Here is a 21,123-nt window from a genome sequence, read left to right as displayed (position 1 = left end):
GGATTTGTCCGCCTGGCTTCTGAATTATGACACATTACATAGATTCGACGGAAGCCCTCTCGCCCACACACGTCTGTGAGACTTGTCATGTCTGAATCTTTACGCCTACAGGGACATTTAATAAACTCGGGGTGGTGTCCACTTAGAATTTCCCATCCTAAAATGACTGGAACATGATCTAAATGACTGTTCAATATGCGTGATCCGGCCATACACATTACATGGCTGTCGGCCATGCTGTCGGTCGGCTGGCCGCTATGTCTCCTCACTCTCCCGGGGAACCATGAGATAGTAGTGTTCCTGTAATTTGTAAAAAGCTCACTCATATACAAATTAGCTCCCCTCCAGAAGGAAGAAAAATGTCTATCTAGAGTCAAAGAGCTCGATTTCATTATTGCATTTGCGCTTATTTTTGTCTACTTTTTGATTTTTTTTTTAGTCTTTTTAATTTGCAACCTTTTTAAAATCTATTTTATGTGTTTGACTATTTTTTTTTTATTATGTTCACGATTATAGCTGGGGTTTGGGGTCTCCAGATTTTTCAGCTAATTCATCAACTGCGATTATATTAAGAAGTTGCACAATTTTTGTTCAAATGTTACTGCTGCCCTTCACCCCGCCCCTCACCCCTTCTCCTCTCCCCTCACCCCTTCTCCTCTCCATGGAGTGATTTTGTGTTTTTGTACGCCTGAAATTTTTGGCCCAAATTTTGTGACATTTTCGGGGTATGTTCAATTTTTTTCCTTTTTAAAAAGGCGCAAATAAAGGTGAAATTGAACAACAAAGGCATTTTTTTGCTTTTGTACAAAAATTCAGCAACCGCTTGCTCCAGTTTGAAGAATTTGGCACCAAAAAGTCAACAAACACGACAAGACCAAGAAAAAGAAGTGACTTTAAAAACAAACAAACTATAAATGATGAATCAGGCGCATAGTGTCACATATTTGAGGGTAGCTGTCTGATATGTCAATGTCCAACCCTTTAACAAGCCTTATATGTTAGCGTCCGACCTTTTATCAAGCTTTACATGTCAACGCTCTGTCCTTTAACAAGACTTGCATATCAACATCGGGCCCTTTGTCAAGGTCCAGCCCTTTGGCAAGTCTTACATGTCAACGTCCTATCCTTTATCAAGCCTTATATGTCAACATCTGACCCTTTATCAAGCCTTACATGTCAATGTTTTATCCTTTAGCAAAACTTGCGTATCAACATCCGGCCCTTTATCAACCTTTATATGTCAAGGTCCGGCCCTTTAGCAATCCTTTCATGTCAACGGTCTATCCTTTAACAAGCCTTATAGGTTAACGTCCGGCCCTTTAGCAATATTTAAACATCTGACTCTTTATCAAGCCTTACATGTCAATTTCCTATAATTTTAACAAGACTTGCATGTCAACTTCCGGCCCTTTATCAATCGTTATATGTCAAGGACCGACCCTTTAGCAAGCCTTATATATCAATGTCCAGCCCTTTAGCAAGCCTTATATGTCAATGTCCGACCCTTTAGCAAGCCATATACAGTACAGACCGAAAGTTTGGACACACCTTCTCATTTAAAGATTTTTCGGTATTTTCATGACTATGAAAATTGTACATTCACACTGAAGGCATCAAAACTATGAATTATCACATGTGGAATTATATACTTAACAAAAAAGTGTGAAACAACTGAAAATAGGTCTTATATTCTAAGTTCTTCAAAGTAGCCACCTTTTGCTTTGATGACTGCTTTGCACACTCTTGGCATTCTCTTGATGAGCTTCAAGAGGTAGTCACCGGAAATGGTTTTCACTTCACAGGTGCGCCCTGTCAGGTTTAATAAGTGGGATTTCTTGCCTTATAAATGGGGTTGGGACCATCAGTTGTGTTGTGCAGAAGTCAGGTGGATACACAGATGATAGTCCTACTGAATAGACTGTTAGAATTTGTATTATGGCAAGAAAAAAGCAGCTTAGTAAAGAAAAACGAGTGGCCATCATTACTTTAAGAAATGAAGGTCAGTCAGTGCGAAAAATTGGGCAAACTTTGAAAGTGTCCCCAAGTGCAGTTGCAAAAACCATCAAGCACTACAAAGAAACTGGCTCACATGAGGACCGCCCCAGGAAAGGAAGACCAAGAGTCACCTCTGCTTCTGAGGATAAGTTTATCCGAGTCACCAGCCTCAGAAATCGCAGGTTAACAGCAGCTCAGATTAGAGACCAGGTCAATGCCACACAGAGTTCTAGCAGCAGACACATCTCTACAACAACTGTTAAGAGGAGACTTTGTGCAGCAGGCCTTCATGGTAAAATAGCTGCTAGGAAACCACTGCTAAGGACAGGCAACAAGCAGAAGAGACTTGTTTGGGCTAAAGAACACAAGGAATGGACATTAGACCAGTGGAAATCTGTGCTTTGGTCTGAGGAGTCCAAATTTGAGATCTTTGGTTCCAACCACCGTGTCTCTGTACGACGCAGAAAAGGTGAACGGATGGACTCTACATGCCTGGTTCCCACCGTGAAGCATGGAGGAGGAGGTGTGATGGTGTGGGGGTGCTTTGCTGGTGACACTGTTGGGGATTTATTCAAAATTGAAGGCATACTGAACCAGCATGGCTACCACAGCATCTTGCAGCGGCATGCTATTCCATCTGGTTTGCGTTTAGTTGGACCATCATTTATTTTTCAGCTGGACAATGACCCCAAACACACCTCCAGGCTGTGTAAGGGCTATTTGACCAAGAAGGAGAGTGATGGGGTGCTACGCCAGATGACCTGGCCTCCACAGTCACCAGACCTGAACACAATCGAGATGGTTTGGGGTGAGCTGGACCACAGAGTGAAGGCAAAAGGGCCAACAAGTGCTAAGCATCTCTGGGAACTCCTTCAAGATTGTTGGAAGACCATTTCCGGTAACTACCTCTTGAAGCTCATCAAGAGAATGCCAAGAGTGTGCAAAACAGTCATCAAAGCAAAAGGTGGCTACTTTGAAGAACCTAGAATATAAGACATATTTTCAGTTGTTTCACACTTTTTTTGTTAAGTATTTAATTCCACATGTGATAATTCATAGTTTTGATGCTTTCAGTGTGAATGTACAATTTTCATAGTCATGAAAATACAGAAAAAAATCTTTAAATGAGAAGGTGTGTCCAAACTTTTGGTCTGTACTGTATATCAAGGACCGACCCTTTAGCAAGCCTTATATGTCAATGTCCGACTTTTAACAGCCTTTTAATCAAACCTGATTTTCCTCCAAAAGAAAAGGTCACCCATCTGTATACAGCTGTTAGGGGATTCTTGCCCCTCGTCACTACACAGCAGGGTACAGGTTGATGGGGGGAGAGTCTTGTGGGGTACTGTCTATTTTTTTGGAGATCACCAGCTGGCATAAGAAGTTGTATAGGTCAGGTAAAGCTCCTTGGAGGGAAAAAATATATGCGAATGATGCAAGTCCAGAGGGTAACAGATGGCGCCAGAGCTTTGGTGCGGGTTTAGTGGGAGGCGGCGCCGTGTCCTTCAGGCTGGCATTTTTTGAGGAATGTGGGATATGTCCTGGCGCTCTGTTTCTGCATTTACTATTGTAGTTGACATACTTGGCATTCTCCGAAGCCCACTGTTACATCTGGGGATGTCTTCTATCTATTTTCAAAGTTCTTTTTGTCTGGTTGGTATTTTTTAGCTTTTAGCTTTGTTTTTTGTTCTGGTGTGTTTGAGTTTTGTGATTCCAGAAATTTACTATGAAAAAAGGAGTTCCATAAATGAGAGTGGCATGGTGGTGGGGGGTTTAAAGGGTTATTCCCATCATCATAAGTGGATAGAGTCAGATTTTCACAATTTACTGCTTATTAAAATTTGCAGTCGTTCTTGAGATATTTACAATTTTCTTTTGTTTACATCTTGTCGCGTAAGAGACCGACCACCTCTGCTGTCTATAGCTCGTAAGCACCACACTCCGCTGAAGCTGGCCAGGATTAGGAGGTAGCAGCACGCTCTACCTATATTAGCCAGCTTTAAAACAGCGCTTACAAGCTCATTAGAAAAGAGCTTGCAAGCGCTGTCTAGCAGCGGTGGTCAGTCACCAAGGCTACGAGCTGAAAAGAAAAGTTTTAATATCTCAAGAACGGCTGAAAATTTTAATAAGCAGTAAATTGCAAAAGTGCTTGTTTTTACAAGCTTTATCTGACAATACCCGTTAAAGGGATTGTTGCTGAATATATATAATGGGGATCTGCCACTTCGAACCCTACGATCTGTAGAATAAAGGGGAGGCTGCATGACCTCAGTGGTTTTTCTGTGTCCATAGCTGTGGCTGTGCCTGGTACTTCTGTGCTGCCCCCTTTAAATTCTCTCCTCCAGTCACTGCTAAAGCTGCATTCAAGATCCTTCTGGGTGGTGGTACCTACTTTACTTTGCAGGAGACATTTGCTCTAACCCTCTGGTTGTTTTTAGTTTTGAATAAAGCTTTGGATGTGACTTGTGTATCATTTTTCCATATGGGAATATCCTCCGTACTTATTGCTAGGGTTGTCTTTTTTTCTCTCCCTAGACTCTTCCATGATTGTAAGGCGTTGACAAGATGGCGGTGAACAGCAGGAACAACGATTGTGTGACTCTCGGGAACGGTAGCCTCCCATCCAAAACGCATTGTACAGATCAAGCCGCCCCCAGCGATGGAGACCAAACCCCTCCGACCACCGAGGAACCGAGACTGAAAGCGAGTCCCAACGGTTGCATCTCCCACAATGGTGCGGCCAAACCTTGCCCGATGTTTCGAGAGCACCAGAGACCGACGATTGTCCCCCAGTGCTGCCACCACTGCTCCTATCACCCTCCATTGACCAATCGGCAAGACGGTGCCCCCCGTAACGGAGGGACGGCGCTGTGTGCCCTGAACACTGGCTGTTCTCAGCAGCACTCGGAATTCTCTCCGAACTCCGTCTGTCCGAACCATCCGCCTGTGTATCACCCCGTCTGCTGCGTGCAGCCACCCGCATCCTTCAATCTCCACCAATGGCGCGACCACTTCCAGCACCAGCAAGTGCCGCCTCATTTAGTGAACCTCAGGTCAGTGGATTATTACCGATGATATTAGTTATCGCCCTCTGCTAGTTGTCTATGGCGGCTTTCAAGTAGAATCGAGGATTTAAAGGGCAGCTCCGGTCCCTGTCGATATTCACGTCGCCTGCACAGTTCTCATTCCCAGGTTGAGTAGTGGTGACGTTTTTATGGAACGAATTTACTTAATGTTTTTTATGTTGTAAATGGTCCTTCTGTACCGCAACAGAGATCAGATTCTGTGATCTATTATACTGGGAGGAGCTTTCCGTTGTGCTCAGTGTCGCCCCCTGCTGTGTAATACCTTTTGGACATTCATTTTATTGTCCATGTTGGTGTATTTGCTCATTTTTATTATTGCTACATTAGCCTGAGATCCATGTTAATCCTACCCAGAAATCATGAGGGCGTCTTCTGTTATTTGGGTTTCGTGGTGATGGATACAAATCTTTTGCTTCAAGAAGTTGTAATGGTGCCACAATTTCACTGGCGCTCTGGCTAAATTTCTTAGGAAAGGGGGCTTTACTCCACTCTGTGTCATTAGCAATGTGCATAAAGGGGGCTGGCTGTCATGCTCATTTCAGTGGCTAAGCCAGCCCCCCTTCTATGTGTCTGTGTCAGCTGTGATGGAGACGGTTGCTGGATGAGCCAGAATTTAGGAACCAACCCCCTTCTTTTTCTCTTTAGCTGTGATGTAGAAGGGGGCTGGCTAAGCTAATGATCAGAGCCAAATATCCAGCCCCCTTCTACATCTATTTAGCTGAGTTAATGAAGAGAGCCAAAGAGCCAGCCCTTTTCTATGTCTCATTAGTTGTAATGGAGAAGGGAGTTGTCTAAGGTAATGAACCAAGACACAGATCCAGCCCTCATCTATGTTTCATTAGTTGTGATAGAGAAGGGGGCTGGCTGAGTTAATGAACTGAGACAGAGATCCAGCCCCCATCTAGGTCTCATTAGTTGTGATGAAGAAAGGGGCTGGCTAAGCTGATGAACTGAGACAGAGATCCAGCCGCCATCTAGGTCTCATTAGTTGTGATGGAGAAGGGGGCTGGCTGAGTTAATGAACTGAGACACAGATCCAGCCGCCATCTAGGTCTCATTAGTTGTGATGGAGAAGGGGGCTGGCTAAGCTGATGAACTGAGACAGAGGTCCAGCCGCCATCTAGGTCTCATTAGTTGTGATGGAGAAAGAGGCTGGCTAAGCTGATGAACTGAGACAGAGATCCTGCTGCCATCTAGGTCTCATTAGTTGTGATGGAGAAGGGGGCTGGCTAAGCTGATGAACCGAGACAGAGATCCAGTTTCCATCTAGGGCTCATTAGTTGTGATGGAGAAGGGGGCTGGCTAAGCTATTGAACCGAGACAGAGATCCAGCCGCCATCTAGGGCTCATTAGTTGTGATGGAGAAGGGGGCTGGCTAAGCTATTGAACCAAGACAGAGATCCAGCCACCATCTAGGTCTCATTAGTTGTGATGGAGAAGGCAGTTGTCCGAGCTAATGACCTGAGACAGAGATCCAGCCCCCATATAAGCAGGGGCTTAACTATAATAGGTGAAGGGGTTGCAATCGTTCCCGAGCCCTTGAGTCTGGAACTTTTGAATTTTAGCCACCGCTTCTATGTCTCATTTGTTGGAGAAGGGAGCTGGCTGAGCTAATAATCAGAGCCAAATATCCAGCTTCCTTCTATGTCCCTTAGCTGTGATATAGAAGGGGCTGATTGAGCAAATAAACTGATCCAGGGAGCCAGCCCCCTTCAAGCACATTAATAGTTATGTGCTGACACATAGGGAGAAGGAGGAGCTCCCCACGGTTCCTGAATTTTGTGCAAAATCAAAATGGTCTTTAATTTACTCTTTAACATTTTTAAAGACTTTTTTAAAAAGTGTCGAAAAAATTTGCCCCCAAAAATTCAGGCATACATAAAACACTCCAAGGTGGAACTGGGGTATATTTCTTCAAAAATGTTGTGACTCCTTTTTTAAAAAAGTCGTAGTTGATGAATCCGCTGAGCACATCAGGAAACCCCAAACTTCGCCACGGTGAAGAACATAGAAAAGAGCAACAGGCGAATGTGTATAAAATAGACTATAAAAAAGGCGGAAATTAAAAAGAAGAATAAATCACAAATGAAAAACAGGCGCAAAACCGCAAAAACTAGACAAAAAAAAGCCATAAATGCAGTAATGAATCGGGCCCCATGTCTTCAGCGAGGACTTGCTATGTCCTGATGCTGGGCTTTTAATAGGTGCAGGACAATGTATGATGATGACCTGGGGGTACTTTGATTTAATTTGGAAACTCGAAGAAACTTTGCTCTAGACCACAGTTTTCCCAAAGTTTTTAAGCAGCGTATCCCCACCCGCCCCCCCACTGACAGATGTTTCATCAAATTACAAAGTTTTCCCCCCTGACTACAAACACATGATGTACTTCTGATAGGTGCAGTACCCGGGTCCCACAGTGACTGGAATTGAGAAAAAACATTTTCAGGACCCTTGTCCATTGGTCAAGTCGTTGTGGTCCATGTCTGCTAGACCAGAGCGCTGTAAACCTCTTATTTCCTGCTGACATCTATTCTGATTATCGGGCCCGGCATGACGCCATGCGAATGTCGAGCCACATTGATTGTTGCGCCAGACCTACTAACAAGTAGAGGTGCCAGTGATGCCGTTGGGTAGGAGGAGGCAACCATGGACCACGACGTGGCCACCGAACAAGGGACCTGCAATTCTTTTTGCTCCTCTAATTGAGACCGACAGACGTGAGATGAACCCTTGAAAAACTTGCCAAAAAGTTGTCAACTTAAAGTACAAAGCAAGACCTACTCTTTGCATTGACTCCCCTCCTAACTAAAAGTTCCAGCAGGACCCCTCCCCCCCATTTCATTGAAGGTAGGGGTTTCATTCAAAATTTTGCACCGTTTGCCTTCTATATATTGGCTGCAGAATGAGTTAACTGAGAATCTGTCAGTGAGCATGTTCTGATGATCCAAAGGGAGAGTTGTTTTTTTTTTTTTTATCTGTCTTTTTCTGAGCTCCTCTCAGCTCATTTCTGACCACATCAAAGTTGAATGTGCCAGGAAATGAAAAGAAAAACCTGTAAAAGTAAAGCAGTGCAACATATCTATGGAAACTGAATTGCAAAAAATGATTTTAGCCCAAAATACATGCATTTAAGTAAAAAAATAAAAAATGTCCCCAGAGGTGGACAAACCCTTTAACCCAAACCCAAAGCTTTGGTGAAAGCTCGATGTCTACAGAATGTTCAGTCATCGGCCTCCTTGGACTCTCCCTCCCGTCATGGGAGAAGCTCGGGCCAAGACTTTCTGTTGGGTAATTACATGTTAAAATCAGATTTCACTTCATTCTCTCCGAAACAAAACATAAGATAACTCGATCAGGCTGAGCTTGTCCCGGGTCTTTGAGGTGTTTTCTTTCCGCCCCGTTTAGGTGAGGCCTCCTCTCTTGACTCTTGTTGAGGTTTGTGTCCTCTCTTGACTCTTGTTGAGGTTTGTGTCCTCCGTCTGCTCCGGGAATTCTCAGGACCATTTGTAATGGGGTTTTGTGAGAAGTAAAAGAAGGACAATCCCATTTGTCTCAGGTTACAGTACACAAAATATGTTGACAGATTCTTTGTGTAGTAAATATCTCCTAAATGGAGGGCCCCCGGGGAACCGTCTGCCGAATAATCTTCCCAGGAGAACATGATCATCCCTGGGTGTCCGGCACTAAATAGACCCCACCATTCATGGTGGCGAAGAAAACCTAAATGATAAGACCATGTGAGGCCCTAAAGAAAAAGCTTTTTCTGAAAACTTATGTTCTTTCATTCTCATTTCATAGGAAATAAAACCGATTTCATATTTATCTGTTCGGAGCCTGGATGACCCGACTCTTAGGATAATGTCCCTCTGATATTACCAGGAACCTAATATGGTAGAAGATCTCAGTTCCTCCATCTGTTACGGGAGAGACTCTGTGCTGGTCGTCGTCCAGGTCTCGCACTGCAGTTATGTTGGCGGATGACTAGCAGACAGCACAGCGGTGATTAGCGGAGAACCGGCTACAACATCGATAGTTTATCATTGGCTCCACTCTTCATGTAATTGTGGACGCGTTATGGGAATGTACAAGCCAGTAATCCAGAATTTCTGATAATCCAGAACACAACGTAAATTAGGTCTTTAGGTGAAACATTATACAACTGCTTAAAGGAAATCAAAACGAAAGAGGATCACAAAGACAAGAATCCTATTTTGTCTCCAATACCAACTATGAGAAATGTATAAAGAAATCTTCTCTTTGTCTCCCAGGAATGTAATCAAGTCCTCCCTCCTGCTCTATGCTGTTCTGTCTGGCTGTAAGACAACTGTCTGCAGCAGGAGCCTCCACCTCCCCACTGTATTAGGGCAAGATGTAAAGCCACAGCCTCTTGTCCTATAGCTCCGCTTAGTCATTTCCCTGCTGAGAGTAGAACAGATCAGCAAGAGATTAACCCCTGTGTTCTCTGTACAATTTGTTTTTGTTTGATTTTGGTTTGTTTTAGGATTGTGCTAGGTTTGTGTTGGGTTTGGGAGCTTGTTTTGGGAGCTTGTTGTGGGGCTTGTTTTAGGTTGGGTGTTTTGGGGTTTGTGTTAGGTTTTGTGACTTGTTTTGGGGTTTGTGATAGGTTTGTGTTAGGTTTGGTGACTTGTTTTGGGGCTTGTTGTGGGGTTAGTGTTGGGGTTTGTGGTAGGTTTGGGGCTTATTTTGGGGTTAGTTTTGTGGTTTGTTAGGTTTTGTGACTTGTTTTGGGGCTTGTTTTTGGTTGTGTGTTTTGGGTTAGTTTTGGGGTTTGTGTTAGGTTTGGTGACTTGTTGTGGGGTTATTGTTGGGGTTTGTGGTAGGTTTGTGTTGGGTTTGGGGCTTGTTTTGGGGTTAGTTTTGGGGTTTGTGGTAGGTTTGTGTTCGGTTTGGTGACTTGTTTTGGGGCTTGTTGTGGGGTTAGTGTTGGGGTTTATGGTAGGTTTGGGGCTTGTTTTGGGGTTAGTTTTGCGGTTTGTTAGGTTTTGTGACTTGTTTTGGGGCTTGTTTTAGTTTGTGTGTTTTGCGTTAGTTTTGGGGTTTGTGTTAGGTTTGGTGACTTGTTTTGGGGTTTGTGGCAGGTTTGTGTTAGGTTTGGTGTCTTGTTTTAGGTTGGTGTTATGGGTTAGTTTTGGGGATTGTTGTAGGTTTGTGTTAGGTTTGGTGTCTTGTTTTAGGTTGGTGTTATGGGGTTAGTTTTGGGGATTGTTGTAGGTTTGTGTTAGGTTTGGTGTCTTGTTTTAGGTTGGTGTTATGGGGTTAGTTTTGGGGATTGTTGTAGGTTTGTGTTAGGTTTGGTGTTTTGTTTTAGGTTGGTGTTATGGGTTAGTTTTGGGGATTGTTGTAGGTTTGTGTTAGGTTTGGTGTCTTGTTTTAGGTTGGTGTTATGGGTTAGTTTTGGGGATTGTTGTAGGTTTGTGTTAGCTTTGGTGGCTTGTTTTGGGTTAGATGTGGGGTTAGTTTTGGGGTTTGCTTTAGGCCAAGTTCACACGTTCAGTATTTGGTCAGTATTTTACATTAGTATTTGTTTCACTCCTGATTTTGCCTTACAATCAGAGGAAAAGTATAATAGAAACCACTTCTGCATCTTTCACACACTCATGGTTTTGGCTTACAAATTCTGGTGTAAAATACTGACCAAATACTGAACATGCGAACATGGCCTAAGGCTTGTTTCAGGTTTGCTTTAGATGTCTTTTAGGTTTCGGTTTGTTTTGGTTATCTCCACCGACTTCCCTATAGACAGCCAGACGTACGTTTCTTCCAACAGGCGGTGGAGATGAGCAGAGCCTGACCATCTTCCTGGGCAATGGGGGATCAGTTTCCTGAAACCTAACATGCACAATCGTTCTCCCACCCCACCCCCCCATACTGCAGGCATTGGAGAAGAGGACGGCCCTGTAGACATTAGATCTGTGGTTGACAGTCGCCTAATATGTATTAGTAGCAAATAGTTATACCTCACAAATTCTTATTAATCTGATTTTGATGGTGATATTGTCTGGGGATCTTGTGTCTGTAGGGCCTGGTAGTTCTTTGTTTTCCGTAGATAAAAATGGGCATCAGATTTTCTTGGTTAATCCTTTTATTTCTGCTGGACAGAAGAGAGGATTTTTTACAGTTTTTAATTCTCTTGTATCATATTGCACCTCAAACTTTACCTCTTGTTTCAGTTGATTTTGGAGAATTGTGTGGGTGAACATGAGGAATAACACTATTTCTGTCCATTATATGTATTTTTTTCACCAGTTTTCCCCTCTGCAGACCTTATCTATAGTTTCCAGTTGTCTCTGAGCTAGTGGATGGAGACTAGCAACTATGATCTATAGTTTCCAGTTGTCTCTGAGCTAGTGGATGGAGACTAGCAACTATGATGTTTGCTTGTGCTGTGTATGGGAGACATCAGTTGATCCTGCTCTTCTGTCTCTATGTAGCTCATGCTCAGAAGCAGCAACATGGAGGACATTTTACAGCAATACTGAGCAGTGTAGCTGTGAATCCAGTACTAAAGTATTTTATGGAATCTGCAGCACGATCTTCCTGTCTGCCTGGTCTCTCACTGTGCTGAATGCTCCTTGTTCTACTCCTCTCCTATTCCACTCTCTATAGATGCTAATAGGCAGCTGAAATCTAATCCCATAGTGAGTTTTGGAAAAGTTGCATTAAGGCTGTTTTTTTCAGACTGAATGATCAGTTCAGGCGACAGGGAGGAGATGAAGTGGCTCATAAGTAGAGAAAGAAGAACATTTCTCCCCTTTTGGCTTGTTTTAGTTGGTTATACTCCAATGACTCATCAAACCAACGATTAACAATCAAGTTGTTGCCGATGATCGGATTGGTATTGCCATCAGGATGACCATCGCTACAGGTGCATCATTGTTGGCCAATCATGGCTATCGAAAGTCTTTAAACATCATCGATAGATCTTCAAGAATGGATAAGGGTGCCAGGAATATGAGCCCCCAACACACATTGGATTAATTTCAGTCGACAAGTCTACTCTGTAAGGGGGGGCCTCCCGACTCTCCCACCGATTTCCTATGGCCGATCTCCCACCGATTTTTTTCTCCGAGAGATAATCAGCTGTAAAGGGAGTCTCCCAAGAAGAATATAGAAGTGCTCGACCAAGCTGAGTGTTCATGTGTATGGGGAACTCGGTACAGATGGTTTGTTTCTGTCCACTGATCGTTTGACCAGCAGCCGTCCATTGTATATGAGGGCTGTAGAAGCTGAACGGTGTGATTCGAAATCATTTTTTATATTGAGCCATCCTTCTAACCATTATACACTGCTCAAAAAAATAAAGGGTACACTTAACACAATGTAACTCCAAGTCAATAACACTTCTGTGAAATCTACCTGTCCAGTTATGAAGCAACACTGATTGTGAATCAATTTCTCCTGCTGTTGTGCAAATGGAATAGACAACTGGTAGAAATGATCGGCAATTAGCAAGATACCCCCTATAAAGGAGCAGTTCTGCAGGTGGTGACCACAGACCATTTCTCTGTTCTCATCATTTTTGGCTGTTGTTTTGGTCACTTTTTCATTTTGCCGTTTCTCTCACCCCTAGAGGTACAGTAGCATAAGGTACAACTCACAGAAGTTGCTCAGGTAGTGTAGTTCATGCAAGATGGCACATCAGTGCGAGCTGTGGCAAGAAGGGTAGCCGTGTCTGTCAGCACAATGTCCAGAGCATGGAGCAGATACAAGGAGATGTGGAGGGGGCCATAGGAGGGCAACAACCCAGCAGCAGGACCGCTACCTCCGCCTTTGTGTAAGGAGGAACAGGAGGAGCACTGCCAGAGCCCTGCAAAATGACCTCCAGCAGGCCACAAATGTGCATGTGTCTGCACAAACGGTTAGAAACCGACTCCATGAGGGTGGTATGAGGGCCCGACATCCACAGATGGGGGTTGTGCTCAGAGCCCAACACCGTGCAGGATGCTTGGCATTTGCCACAGAACACCAGGATTGGCAAAGTCACCACTGGCGCCCTGTGCTCCTCACAGATGAAAGCAGGTTCACACTGAGCACATGTGACAGACGTGACAGAGTCTGGAGACGCCGTGGAGAGCTATCTGCTGCCTGCAACCTCCTTCAGCATGACCGGTTTGGCAGTGGGTCAGTAATTGTGTGGGGTGGCATTTCTTTGGAGGGCCGCACAGCCCTCCATGTGCTACCAGAGGTAGCCTGACTGCCATTAGGTACCGAGATGAGATCCTCAGACCCCTTGTGAGACCATATGCTGGTGCGGTTGGCCCTGGGTGCCTCCTAATGCAGGACAATGCCAGACCTCATGTGGCTGGAGTGTGTCAGCAGTTCCTGCAAGATGAAGGCATTGAAGCTATGGACTGGCCCGTCCGTTCCCCAGACCTGAATCCGATTGAGCACATCTGGGACATCATGTCTCGCTCCATCCACCAACGTCACGTTGCACCACAGACTGTCCAGGAGTTGGCGGATGCTTTAGTCCAGGTCTGGGAGGAGATCCCACAGGAGACCATCCGCAACCTCATCAGGAGCATGCCCAGGCGTTGTAGGGAGGTCATACAGGCACGTGGAGGCCACACACAATACTGAGACTCATTTTGACTTGTTTTAAGGACATTACATCAAAGTTGCATCAGCCTGTAGTGTGTTTTTCCAGTGTAATTTTGGGGGTGACTCCAAATCCAGGCCTCCATTGGTTAATAAATTTGATTTCCATTGATGATTTTTGTGTGATTTTGTTGTCAGCACATTCAACTTTGTACAGAACAAAGTATTCAATGAGAATATTTCATTCATTCAGATCTAGGATGTGTTATTTCAGTGTTCCCTTTATTTTTTTGAGCAGTGTATTTTGCCCCAACCCCCAATCCTTGGTATCCTTCATCAGGGCTGGTGCCGGACTTTCACTTAAGAATATCTATTTTCAGTTTTCAGCTGTTCTTAAATCTATTGCGCAGACCGAGCACCTTGTAATGTAGGATTTCATCTTTGATGGATCAGTCCAGTAAAGAGTAAGGTTTTTTTTTGATGGTCAATTATGAGAGATTTCTCCGGTGTTGCGCTGCCCTCTGTTCCCTATTTTTGGCTTCTTTTCAGAAAATGACTCATGGAGGCATTTTAAAAAGCCTTTTTATTGTTCCTTCAAAAGCTTTTATTTGACTCCCAGAGCAGTAGGCCGCTTTCCTGATGAAATCAAAGTGTTTTAGAAGAGGAACATTCTTGTGCCGACTTACGGCCGATGACGTCTATTTCTGAAAAGTGACAAGAAGCAAATGTCAGTTCCCTTAATTTTCTTCATTTTATTTTTATCAGTTTCTTAAAGGTCTACTTCACGTTTGTTTTCATCAGAACAGTGAGCCCATTGTAACATTATTATTAGCATGTAAATATGAATAATTTCTTACTTATTCTGCTCCTTTTTGTACATTATTTTCTTATTTAGACAGGGAAGTATTATAGCACTTACATTCTTGTACATAGGGGGCAGTATTATAGTAGTTATATTCTTGTACATAGGGGGCAGTATTATAGTAGTTATATTCTTGTACATAGGAGCAATATTATAGTAGTTATATTCTTGTACATAGGGGGCAGTATTATAGTAGTTATATTCTTGTACATAGGAGCAATATTTTATAGTAGTTATATTCTTGTACATAGGAGCAGTATTATAGTAGTTATATTCTTGTACATAGGGGGCAGTATTATAGTAGTTATATTCTTGTACATAGGAGCAATATTATAGTAGTTATATTCTTGTATATATGAAGCAGTATTATAGTAGTTATATTCTTGTACATAGGAGCAGTATTATAGTAGTTATATTCTTGTACATAGGAGCAGTATTATAGTAGTTATATTCTTGTACATAGGGGGCAGTATTATAGTAGTTATATTCTTGTACATAGGGGGCAGTATTATAGTAGTTATATTCTTGTACATAGGGGCAGTATTATAGTAGTTATATTCTTGTACATAGGAGCAGTATTATAGTAGTTATATTCTTGTACATAGGGGCAGTATTATAGTAGTTATATTCTTGTACATAGGGGCAGTATTATAGTAGTAATATTCTTGTACATAGGGGCTGTATTATAGTAGTTATATTCTTGTACATAAGGGGCAGTATTATAGTAGTTATATTCTTGTACATAGGAGCAGTATTATAGTAGTTATATTCTTGTACATAGGGACAGTATTATAGTAGTTATATTCTTGTACATAAGGGGCAGTATTATAGTAGTTATATTCTTGTACATAGGGGCAGTATTATAGTAGTTATATTCTTGTACATAGGGGGCAGTATTATAGTAGTTATATTCTTGTACATAGGGGGCAGTATTATAGTAGTTATATTCTTGTACATAGGAGCAATATTATAGTAGTTATATTCTTGTACATAGGGGGCAGTATTATAGTAGTTATATTCTTGTACATAGGAGCAATATTTTATAGTAGTTATATTCTTGTACATAGGGGCAGTATTATAGTAGTTATATTCTTGTACATAGGGGCAGTATTATAGTAGTAATATTCTTGTACATAGGGGCAGTATTATAGTAGATATATTCTTGTACATAAGGGGCAGTATTATAGTAGTTATATTCTTGTACATAGGAGCAGTATTATAGTAGTTATATTCTTGTACATAGGGACAGTATTATAGTAGTTATATTCTTGTACATAAGGGGCAGTATTATAGTAGTTATATTCTTGTACATAGGGGCAGTATTATAGTAGTTATATTCTTGTACATAGGAGCAGTATTATAGTAGTTATATTCTTGTACATAGGGAGCAGTATTATAGTAGTTATATTCTTGTACATAGGGGCAGTATTATAGTAGTTATATTCTTGTACATAGGGGCAGTATTATAGTAGTTATATTCTTGTACATAGGGAGCAGTATTATAGTAGTTATATTCTTGTACATAGGGACAGTATTATAGTAGTTATATTCTTGTATATAGGAGCAGTATTATAGTAGTTATATTCTTGTACATAGAAGCAGTATTATAGTAGTTATATTCTTGTACATAGAAGCAGTATTATAGTAGTTATATTCTTGCACATAGGGGACAGTATTATAGTAGTTATATTCTTGTACATAGGGGCAGTATTATAGTAGTTATATTCTTGTATATATGAAGCAGTATTATAGTAGTTACATTCTTGTACATAGGGGGCAGTATTATAGTAGTTATATTCTTGTACATAGGGGCTGTATTATAGTAGTTATATTCTTGTACATAGGGACAGTATTATAGTAGTTATATTCTTGTATATAGGAGCAGTATTATAGTAGTTATATTCTTGTACATAGAAGCAGTATTATAGTAGTTATATTCTTGTACATAGAAGCAGTATTATAGTAGTTATATTCTTGCACATAGGGGACAGGATTATAGTAGTTATATTCTTGTACATAGGGGCAGTATTATAGTAGTTATATTCTTGTATATATGAAGCAGTATTATAGTAGTTATATTCTTGTACATAGGAGCAGTATTATAGTAGTTATATTCTTGTACATAGGAGCAGTATTATAGTAGTTATATTCTTGTACATAGAAGCAGTATTATAGTAGTTATATTCTTGTACATAGAAGCAGTATTATAGTAGTTATATTCTTGCACATAGGGGACAGTATTATAGTAGTTATATTCTTGTACATAGGGGCAGTATTATAGTAGTTATATTCTTGTATATATGAAGCAGTATTATAGTAGTTATATTCTTGTACATAGGAGCAGTATTATAGTAGTTATATTCTTGTACATAGGAGCAATATTATAGTAGTTATATTCTTGTACATAGGGAGCAGTATTATAGTAGTTATATTCTTGTACATAGGAGAAATATTATAGTAGTTATATTCTTGTACATAGGGGGCAGTATTATAGTAGTTATATTCTTGTACATAGGGGCAGTATTATAGTAGTTATATTCTTGTACATAGGGGGCAGTATTATAGTAGTTATATTCTTGTACATAGGAGCAGTATTTTATAGTAGTTATATTCTTGTACATAGGAGCAGTATTATAGTAGCTATATTCTTGTACATAGGGGGCAGTATTATAGTAGTTATATTCTTGTACATAGGAGCAGTATTTTATAGTAGTTATATTCTTGTACATAGGAGCAGTATTACAGTAGTTATATTCTTGTACATAGGGGGCAGTATTATAGTAGTTATATTCTTGTACATAGGGGCAGTATTATAGTAGTTATATTCTTGTACATAGGGGCAGTATTATAGTAGTTATATTCTTGTACATAGGAGCAGTATTACAGTAGTTATATTCTTGTACATAGGAGCAATATTATAGTAGTTATATTCTCGTACATAGGGGGCAGTATTATAGTAGTTATATTCTTGTACATAGGAGCAGTATTTTATAGTAGTTATATTCTTGTACATAGGAGCAGTATTATAGTACTTATATTCTTGTACATAGGGGGCAGTATTATAGTAGTTATATTGTATATAGGAGCAGTATTGTAGTAGTTATAGTCTTGTACATAGGGGGCAGTATTATAGTAGTTATATTCTTGTACATAGGGGGCAGTATTATAGTAGTTATATTCTTGTACATAGGAGCAATATTATAGTAGTTATATTCTTGTACATAGGGGGCAGTATTATAGTAGTTATATTCTTGTACATAGGGGGCAGTATTATAGTAGTTATATTCTTGTACATAGGAGCAGTATTATAGTAGTTATATTCTTGTACATAGGGGGCAGTATTATAGTAGTTATATTCTTGTATATAGGAGCAGTATTGTAGTAGTTATAGTCTTGTACATAGGGGGCAGTATTATAGTAGTTATATTCTTGTACATAGGGGGCAGTATTATAGTAGTTATATTCCTGTACATAGCAGTATTATAGTAGTTATATTCCTGTACATAGGAGCAGTATTATAGTAGTTATATTCTTGTACATAGGGGCAGTATTATAGTAGTTATATTCTTGTACATAGGGGCAGTATTATAGTAGTTATATTCTTGTACATAGGGGCAGTATTATAGTAGTTATATTCTTGTACATAGGGGCAGTATTATAGTAGTAATATTCTTGTACATAGGGGCTGTATTATAGTAGATATATTCTTGTACATAAGGGGCAGTATTATAGTAGTTATATTCTTGTACATAAGGGGCAGTATTATAGTAGTTATATTCTTGTACATAGGAGCAGTATTATAGTAGTTATATTCTTGTACATAGGGACAGTATTATAGTAGTTATATTCTTGTACATAAGGGGCAGTATTATAGTAGTTATATTCTTGTACATAGGGGCAGTATTATAGTAGTAATATTCTTGTACATAGGGGCTGTATTATAGTAGATATATTCTTGTACATAAGGGGCAGTATTATAGTAGTTATATTCTTGTACATAGGGGCAGTATTATAGTAGTTATATTCTTGTACATAGGGGGCAGTATTATAGTAGTTATATTCTTGTACATAGGGGGCAGTATTATAGTAGTTATATTCTTGTACATAGGAGCAATATTATAGTAGTTATATTCTTGTACATAGGGGGCAGTATTATAGTAGTTATATTCTTGTACATAGGAGCAATATTTTATAGTAGTTATATTCTTGTACATAGGAGCAGTATTATAGTAGTTATATTCTTGTACATAGGGGGCAGTATTATAGTAGTTATATTCTTGTACATAGGGGCAGTATTATAGTAGTTATATTCTTGTACATAGGAGCAGTATTATAGTAGTTATATTCTTGTACATAGGGGCAGTATTATAGTAGTTATATTCTTGTACATAGGGGCAGTATTATAGTAGTAATATTCTTGTACATAGGGGCTGTATTATAGTAGATATATTCTTGTACATAAGGGGCAGTATTATAGTAGTTATATTCTTGTACATAGGAGCAGTATTATAGTAGTTATATTCTTGTACATAGGGACAGTATTATAGTAGTTATATTCTTGTACATAGGGGCAGTATTATAGTAGTTATGTTCTTGTACATAGCAGTATTATAGTAGTTATATTCTTGTACATAGAAGCAGTATTATAGTAGTTATATTCTTGCACATAGGGGACAGTATTATAGTAGTTATATTCTTGTACATAGGGGCAGTATTATAGTAGTTATATTCTTGTATATATGAAGCAGTATTATAGTAGTTATATTCTTGTACATAGGAGCAGTATTATAGTAGTTATATTCTTGTACATAGGAGCAATATTATAGTAGTTATATTCTTGTACATAGGGGCAGTATTATAGTAGTTATATTCTTGTACATAGGGGCAGTATTATAGTAGTTATATTCTTGTACATAGGGAGCAGTATTATAGTAGTTATATTCTTGTACATAGGGACAGTATTATAGTAGTTATATTCTTGTATATAGGAGCAGTATTATAGTAGTTATATTCTTGTACATAGAAGCAGTATTATAGTAGTTATATTCTTGTACATAGAAGCAGTATTATAGTAGTTATATTCTTGCACATAGGGGACAGTATTATAGTAGTTATATTCTTGTACATAGGGGCAGTATTATAGTAGTTATATTCTTGTATATATGAAGCAGTATTATAGTAGTTACATTCTTGTACATAGGGGGCAGTATTATAGTAGTTATATTCTTGTACATAGGGGCTGTATTATAGTAGTTATATTCTTGTACATAGGGACAGTATTATAGTAGTTATATTCTTGTATATAGGAGCAGTATTATAGTAGTTATATTCTTGTACATAGAAGCAGTATTATAGTAGTTATATTCTTGTACATAGAAGCAGTATTATAGTAGTTATATTCTTGCACATAGGGGACAGGATTATAGTAGTTATATTCTTGTACATAGGGGCAGTATTATAGTAGTTATATTCTTGTATATATGAAGCAGTATTATAGTAGTTATATTCTTGTACATAGGAGCAGTATTATAGTAGTTATATTCTTGTACATAGGAGCAGTATTATAGTAGTTATATTCTTGTACATAGAAGCAGTATTATAGTAGTTATATTCTTGTACATAGAAGCAGTATTATAGTAGTTATATTCTTGCACATAGGGGACAGTATTATAGTAGTTATATTCTTGTACATAGGGGCAGTATTATAGTAGTTATATTCTTGTATATATGAAGCAGTATTATAGTAGTTATATTCTTGTACATAGGAGCAGTATTATAGTAGTTATATTCTTGTACATAGGAGCAATATTATAGTAGTTATATTCTTGTACATAGGGAGCAGTATTATAGTAGTTATATTCTTGTACATAGGAGAAATATTATAGTAGTTATATTCTTGTACATAGGGGGCAGTATTATAGTAGTTATATTCTTGTACATAGGGGCAGTATTATAGTAGTTATATTCTTGTACATAGGGGGCAGTATTATAGTAGTTATATTCTTGTACATAGGAGCAGTATTATAGTAGTTATATTCTTGTACATAGAAGCAGTATTATAGTAGTTATATTCTTGTACATAGAAGCAGTATTATAGTAGTTATATTCTTGCACATAGGGGACAGTATTATAGTAGTTATATTCTTGTACATAGGGGCAGTATTATAGTAGTTATATTCTTGTATATATGAAGCAGTATTATAGTAGTTATATTCTTGTACATAGGAGCAGTATTATAGTAGTTATATTCTTGTACATAGGAGCAATATTATAGTAGTTATATTCTTGTACATAGGGAGCAGTATTATAGTAGTTATATTCTTGTACATAGGAGAAATATTATAGTAGTTATATTCTTGTACATAGGGGGTAGTATTATAGTAGTTATATTCTTGTACATAGGGGCAGTATTATAGTAGTTATATTCTTGTACATAGGGGGCAGTATTATAGTAGTTATATTCTTGTACATAGGAGCAGTATTTTATAGTAGTTATATTCTTGTACATAGGAGCAGTATTATAGTAGCTATATTCTTGTACATAGGGGGCAGTATTATAGTAGTTATATTCTTGTACATAGGAGCAGTATTTTATAGTAGTTATATTCTTGTACATAG

General features: G+C 39.4%; 1 protein-coding gene across 2 annotated transcripts in view; it reads left to right on the top strand.

Moving 5' to 3' along the window:
- DISP1 (dispatched RND transporter family member 1) overlaps positions 1 to 21,123 on the top strand; it is a 107,515-nt gene that overhangs the window by 34,697 nt on the left and 51,695 nt on the right. For both annotated transcript variants that reach the window (XM_073671889.1, XM_073671890.1), the window contains one exon: positions 4,531 to 5,048. In XM_073671889.1, the coding sequence (XP_073527990.1) occupies positions 4,561 to 5,048 (488 nt within the window). In that variant the 5' untranslated portion in view covers positions 4,531 to 4,560. The remainder of the gene's footprint in view (positions 1 to 4,530; positions 5,049 to 21,123) is intronic.

This window comes from Phyllobates terribilis, unplaced genomic scaffold (genome assembly GCF_046119375.1).
Source record: "Phyllobates terribilis strain yellow unplaced genomic scaffold, ASM4611937v1 Scaffold_3__8_contigs__length_932513732, whole genome shotgun sequence".
Lineage (NCBI taxonomy): Eukaryota > Metazoa > Chordata > Amphibia > Anura > Dendrobatidae > Phyllobates > Phyllobates terribilis.
The sequence above is the reverse complement of the archived record's forward strand: the minus strand, read 5'-3'. Positions and strand labels throughout refer to the sequence as shown.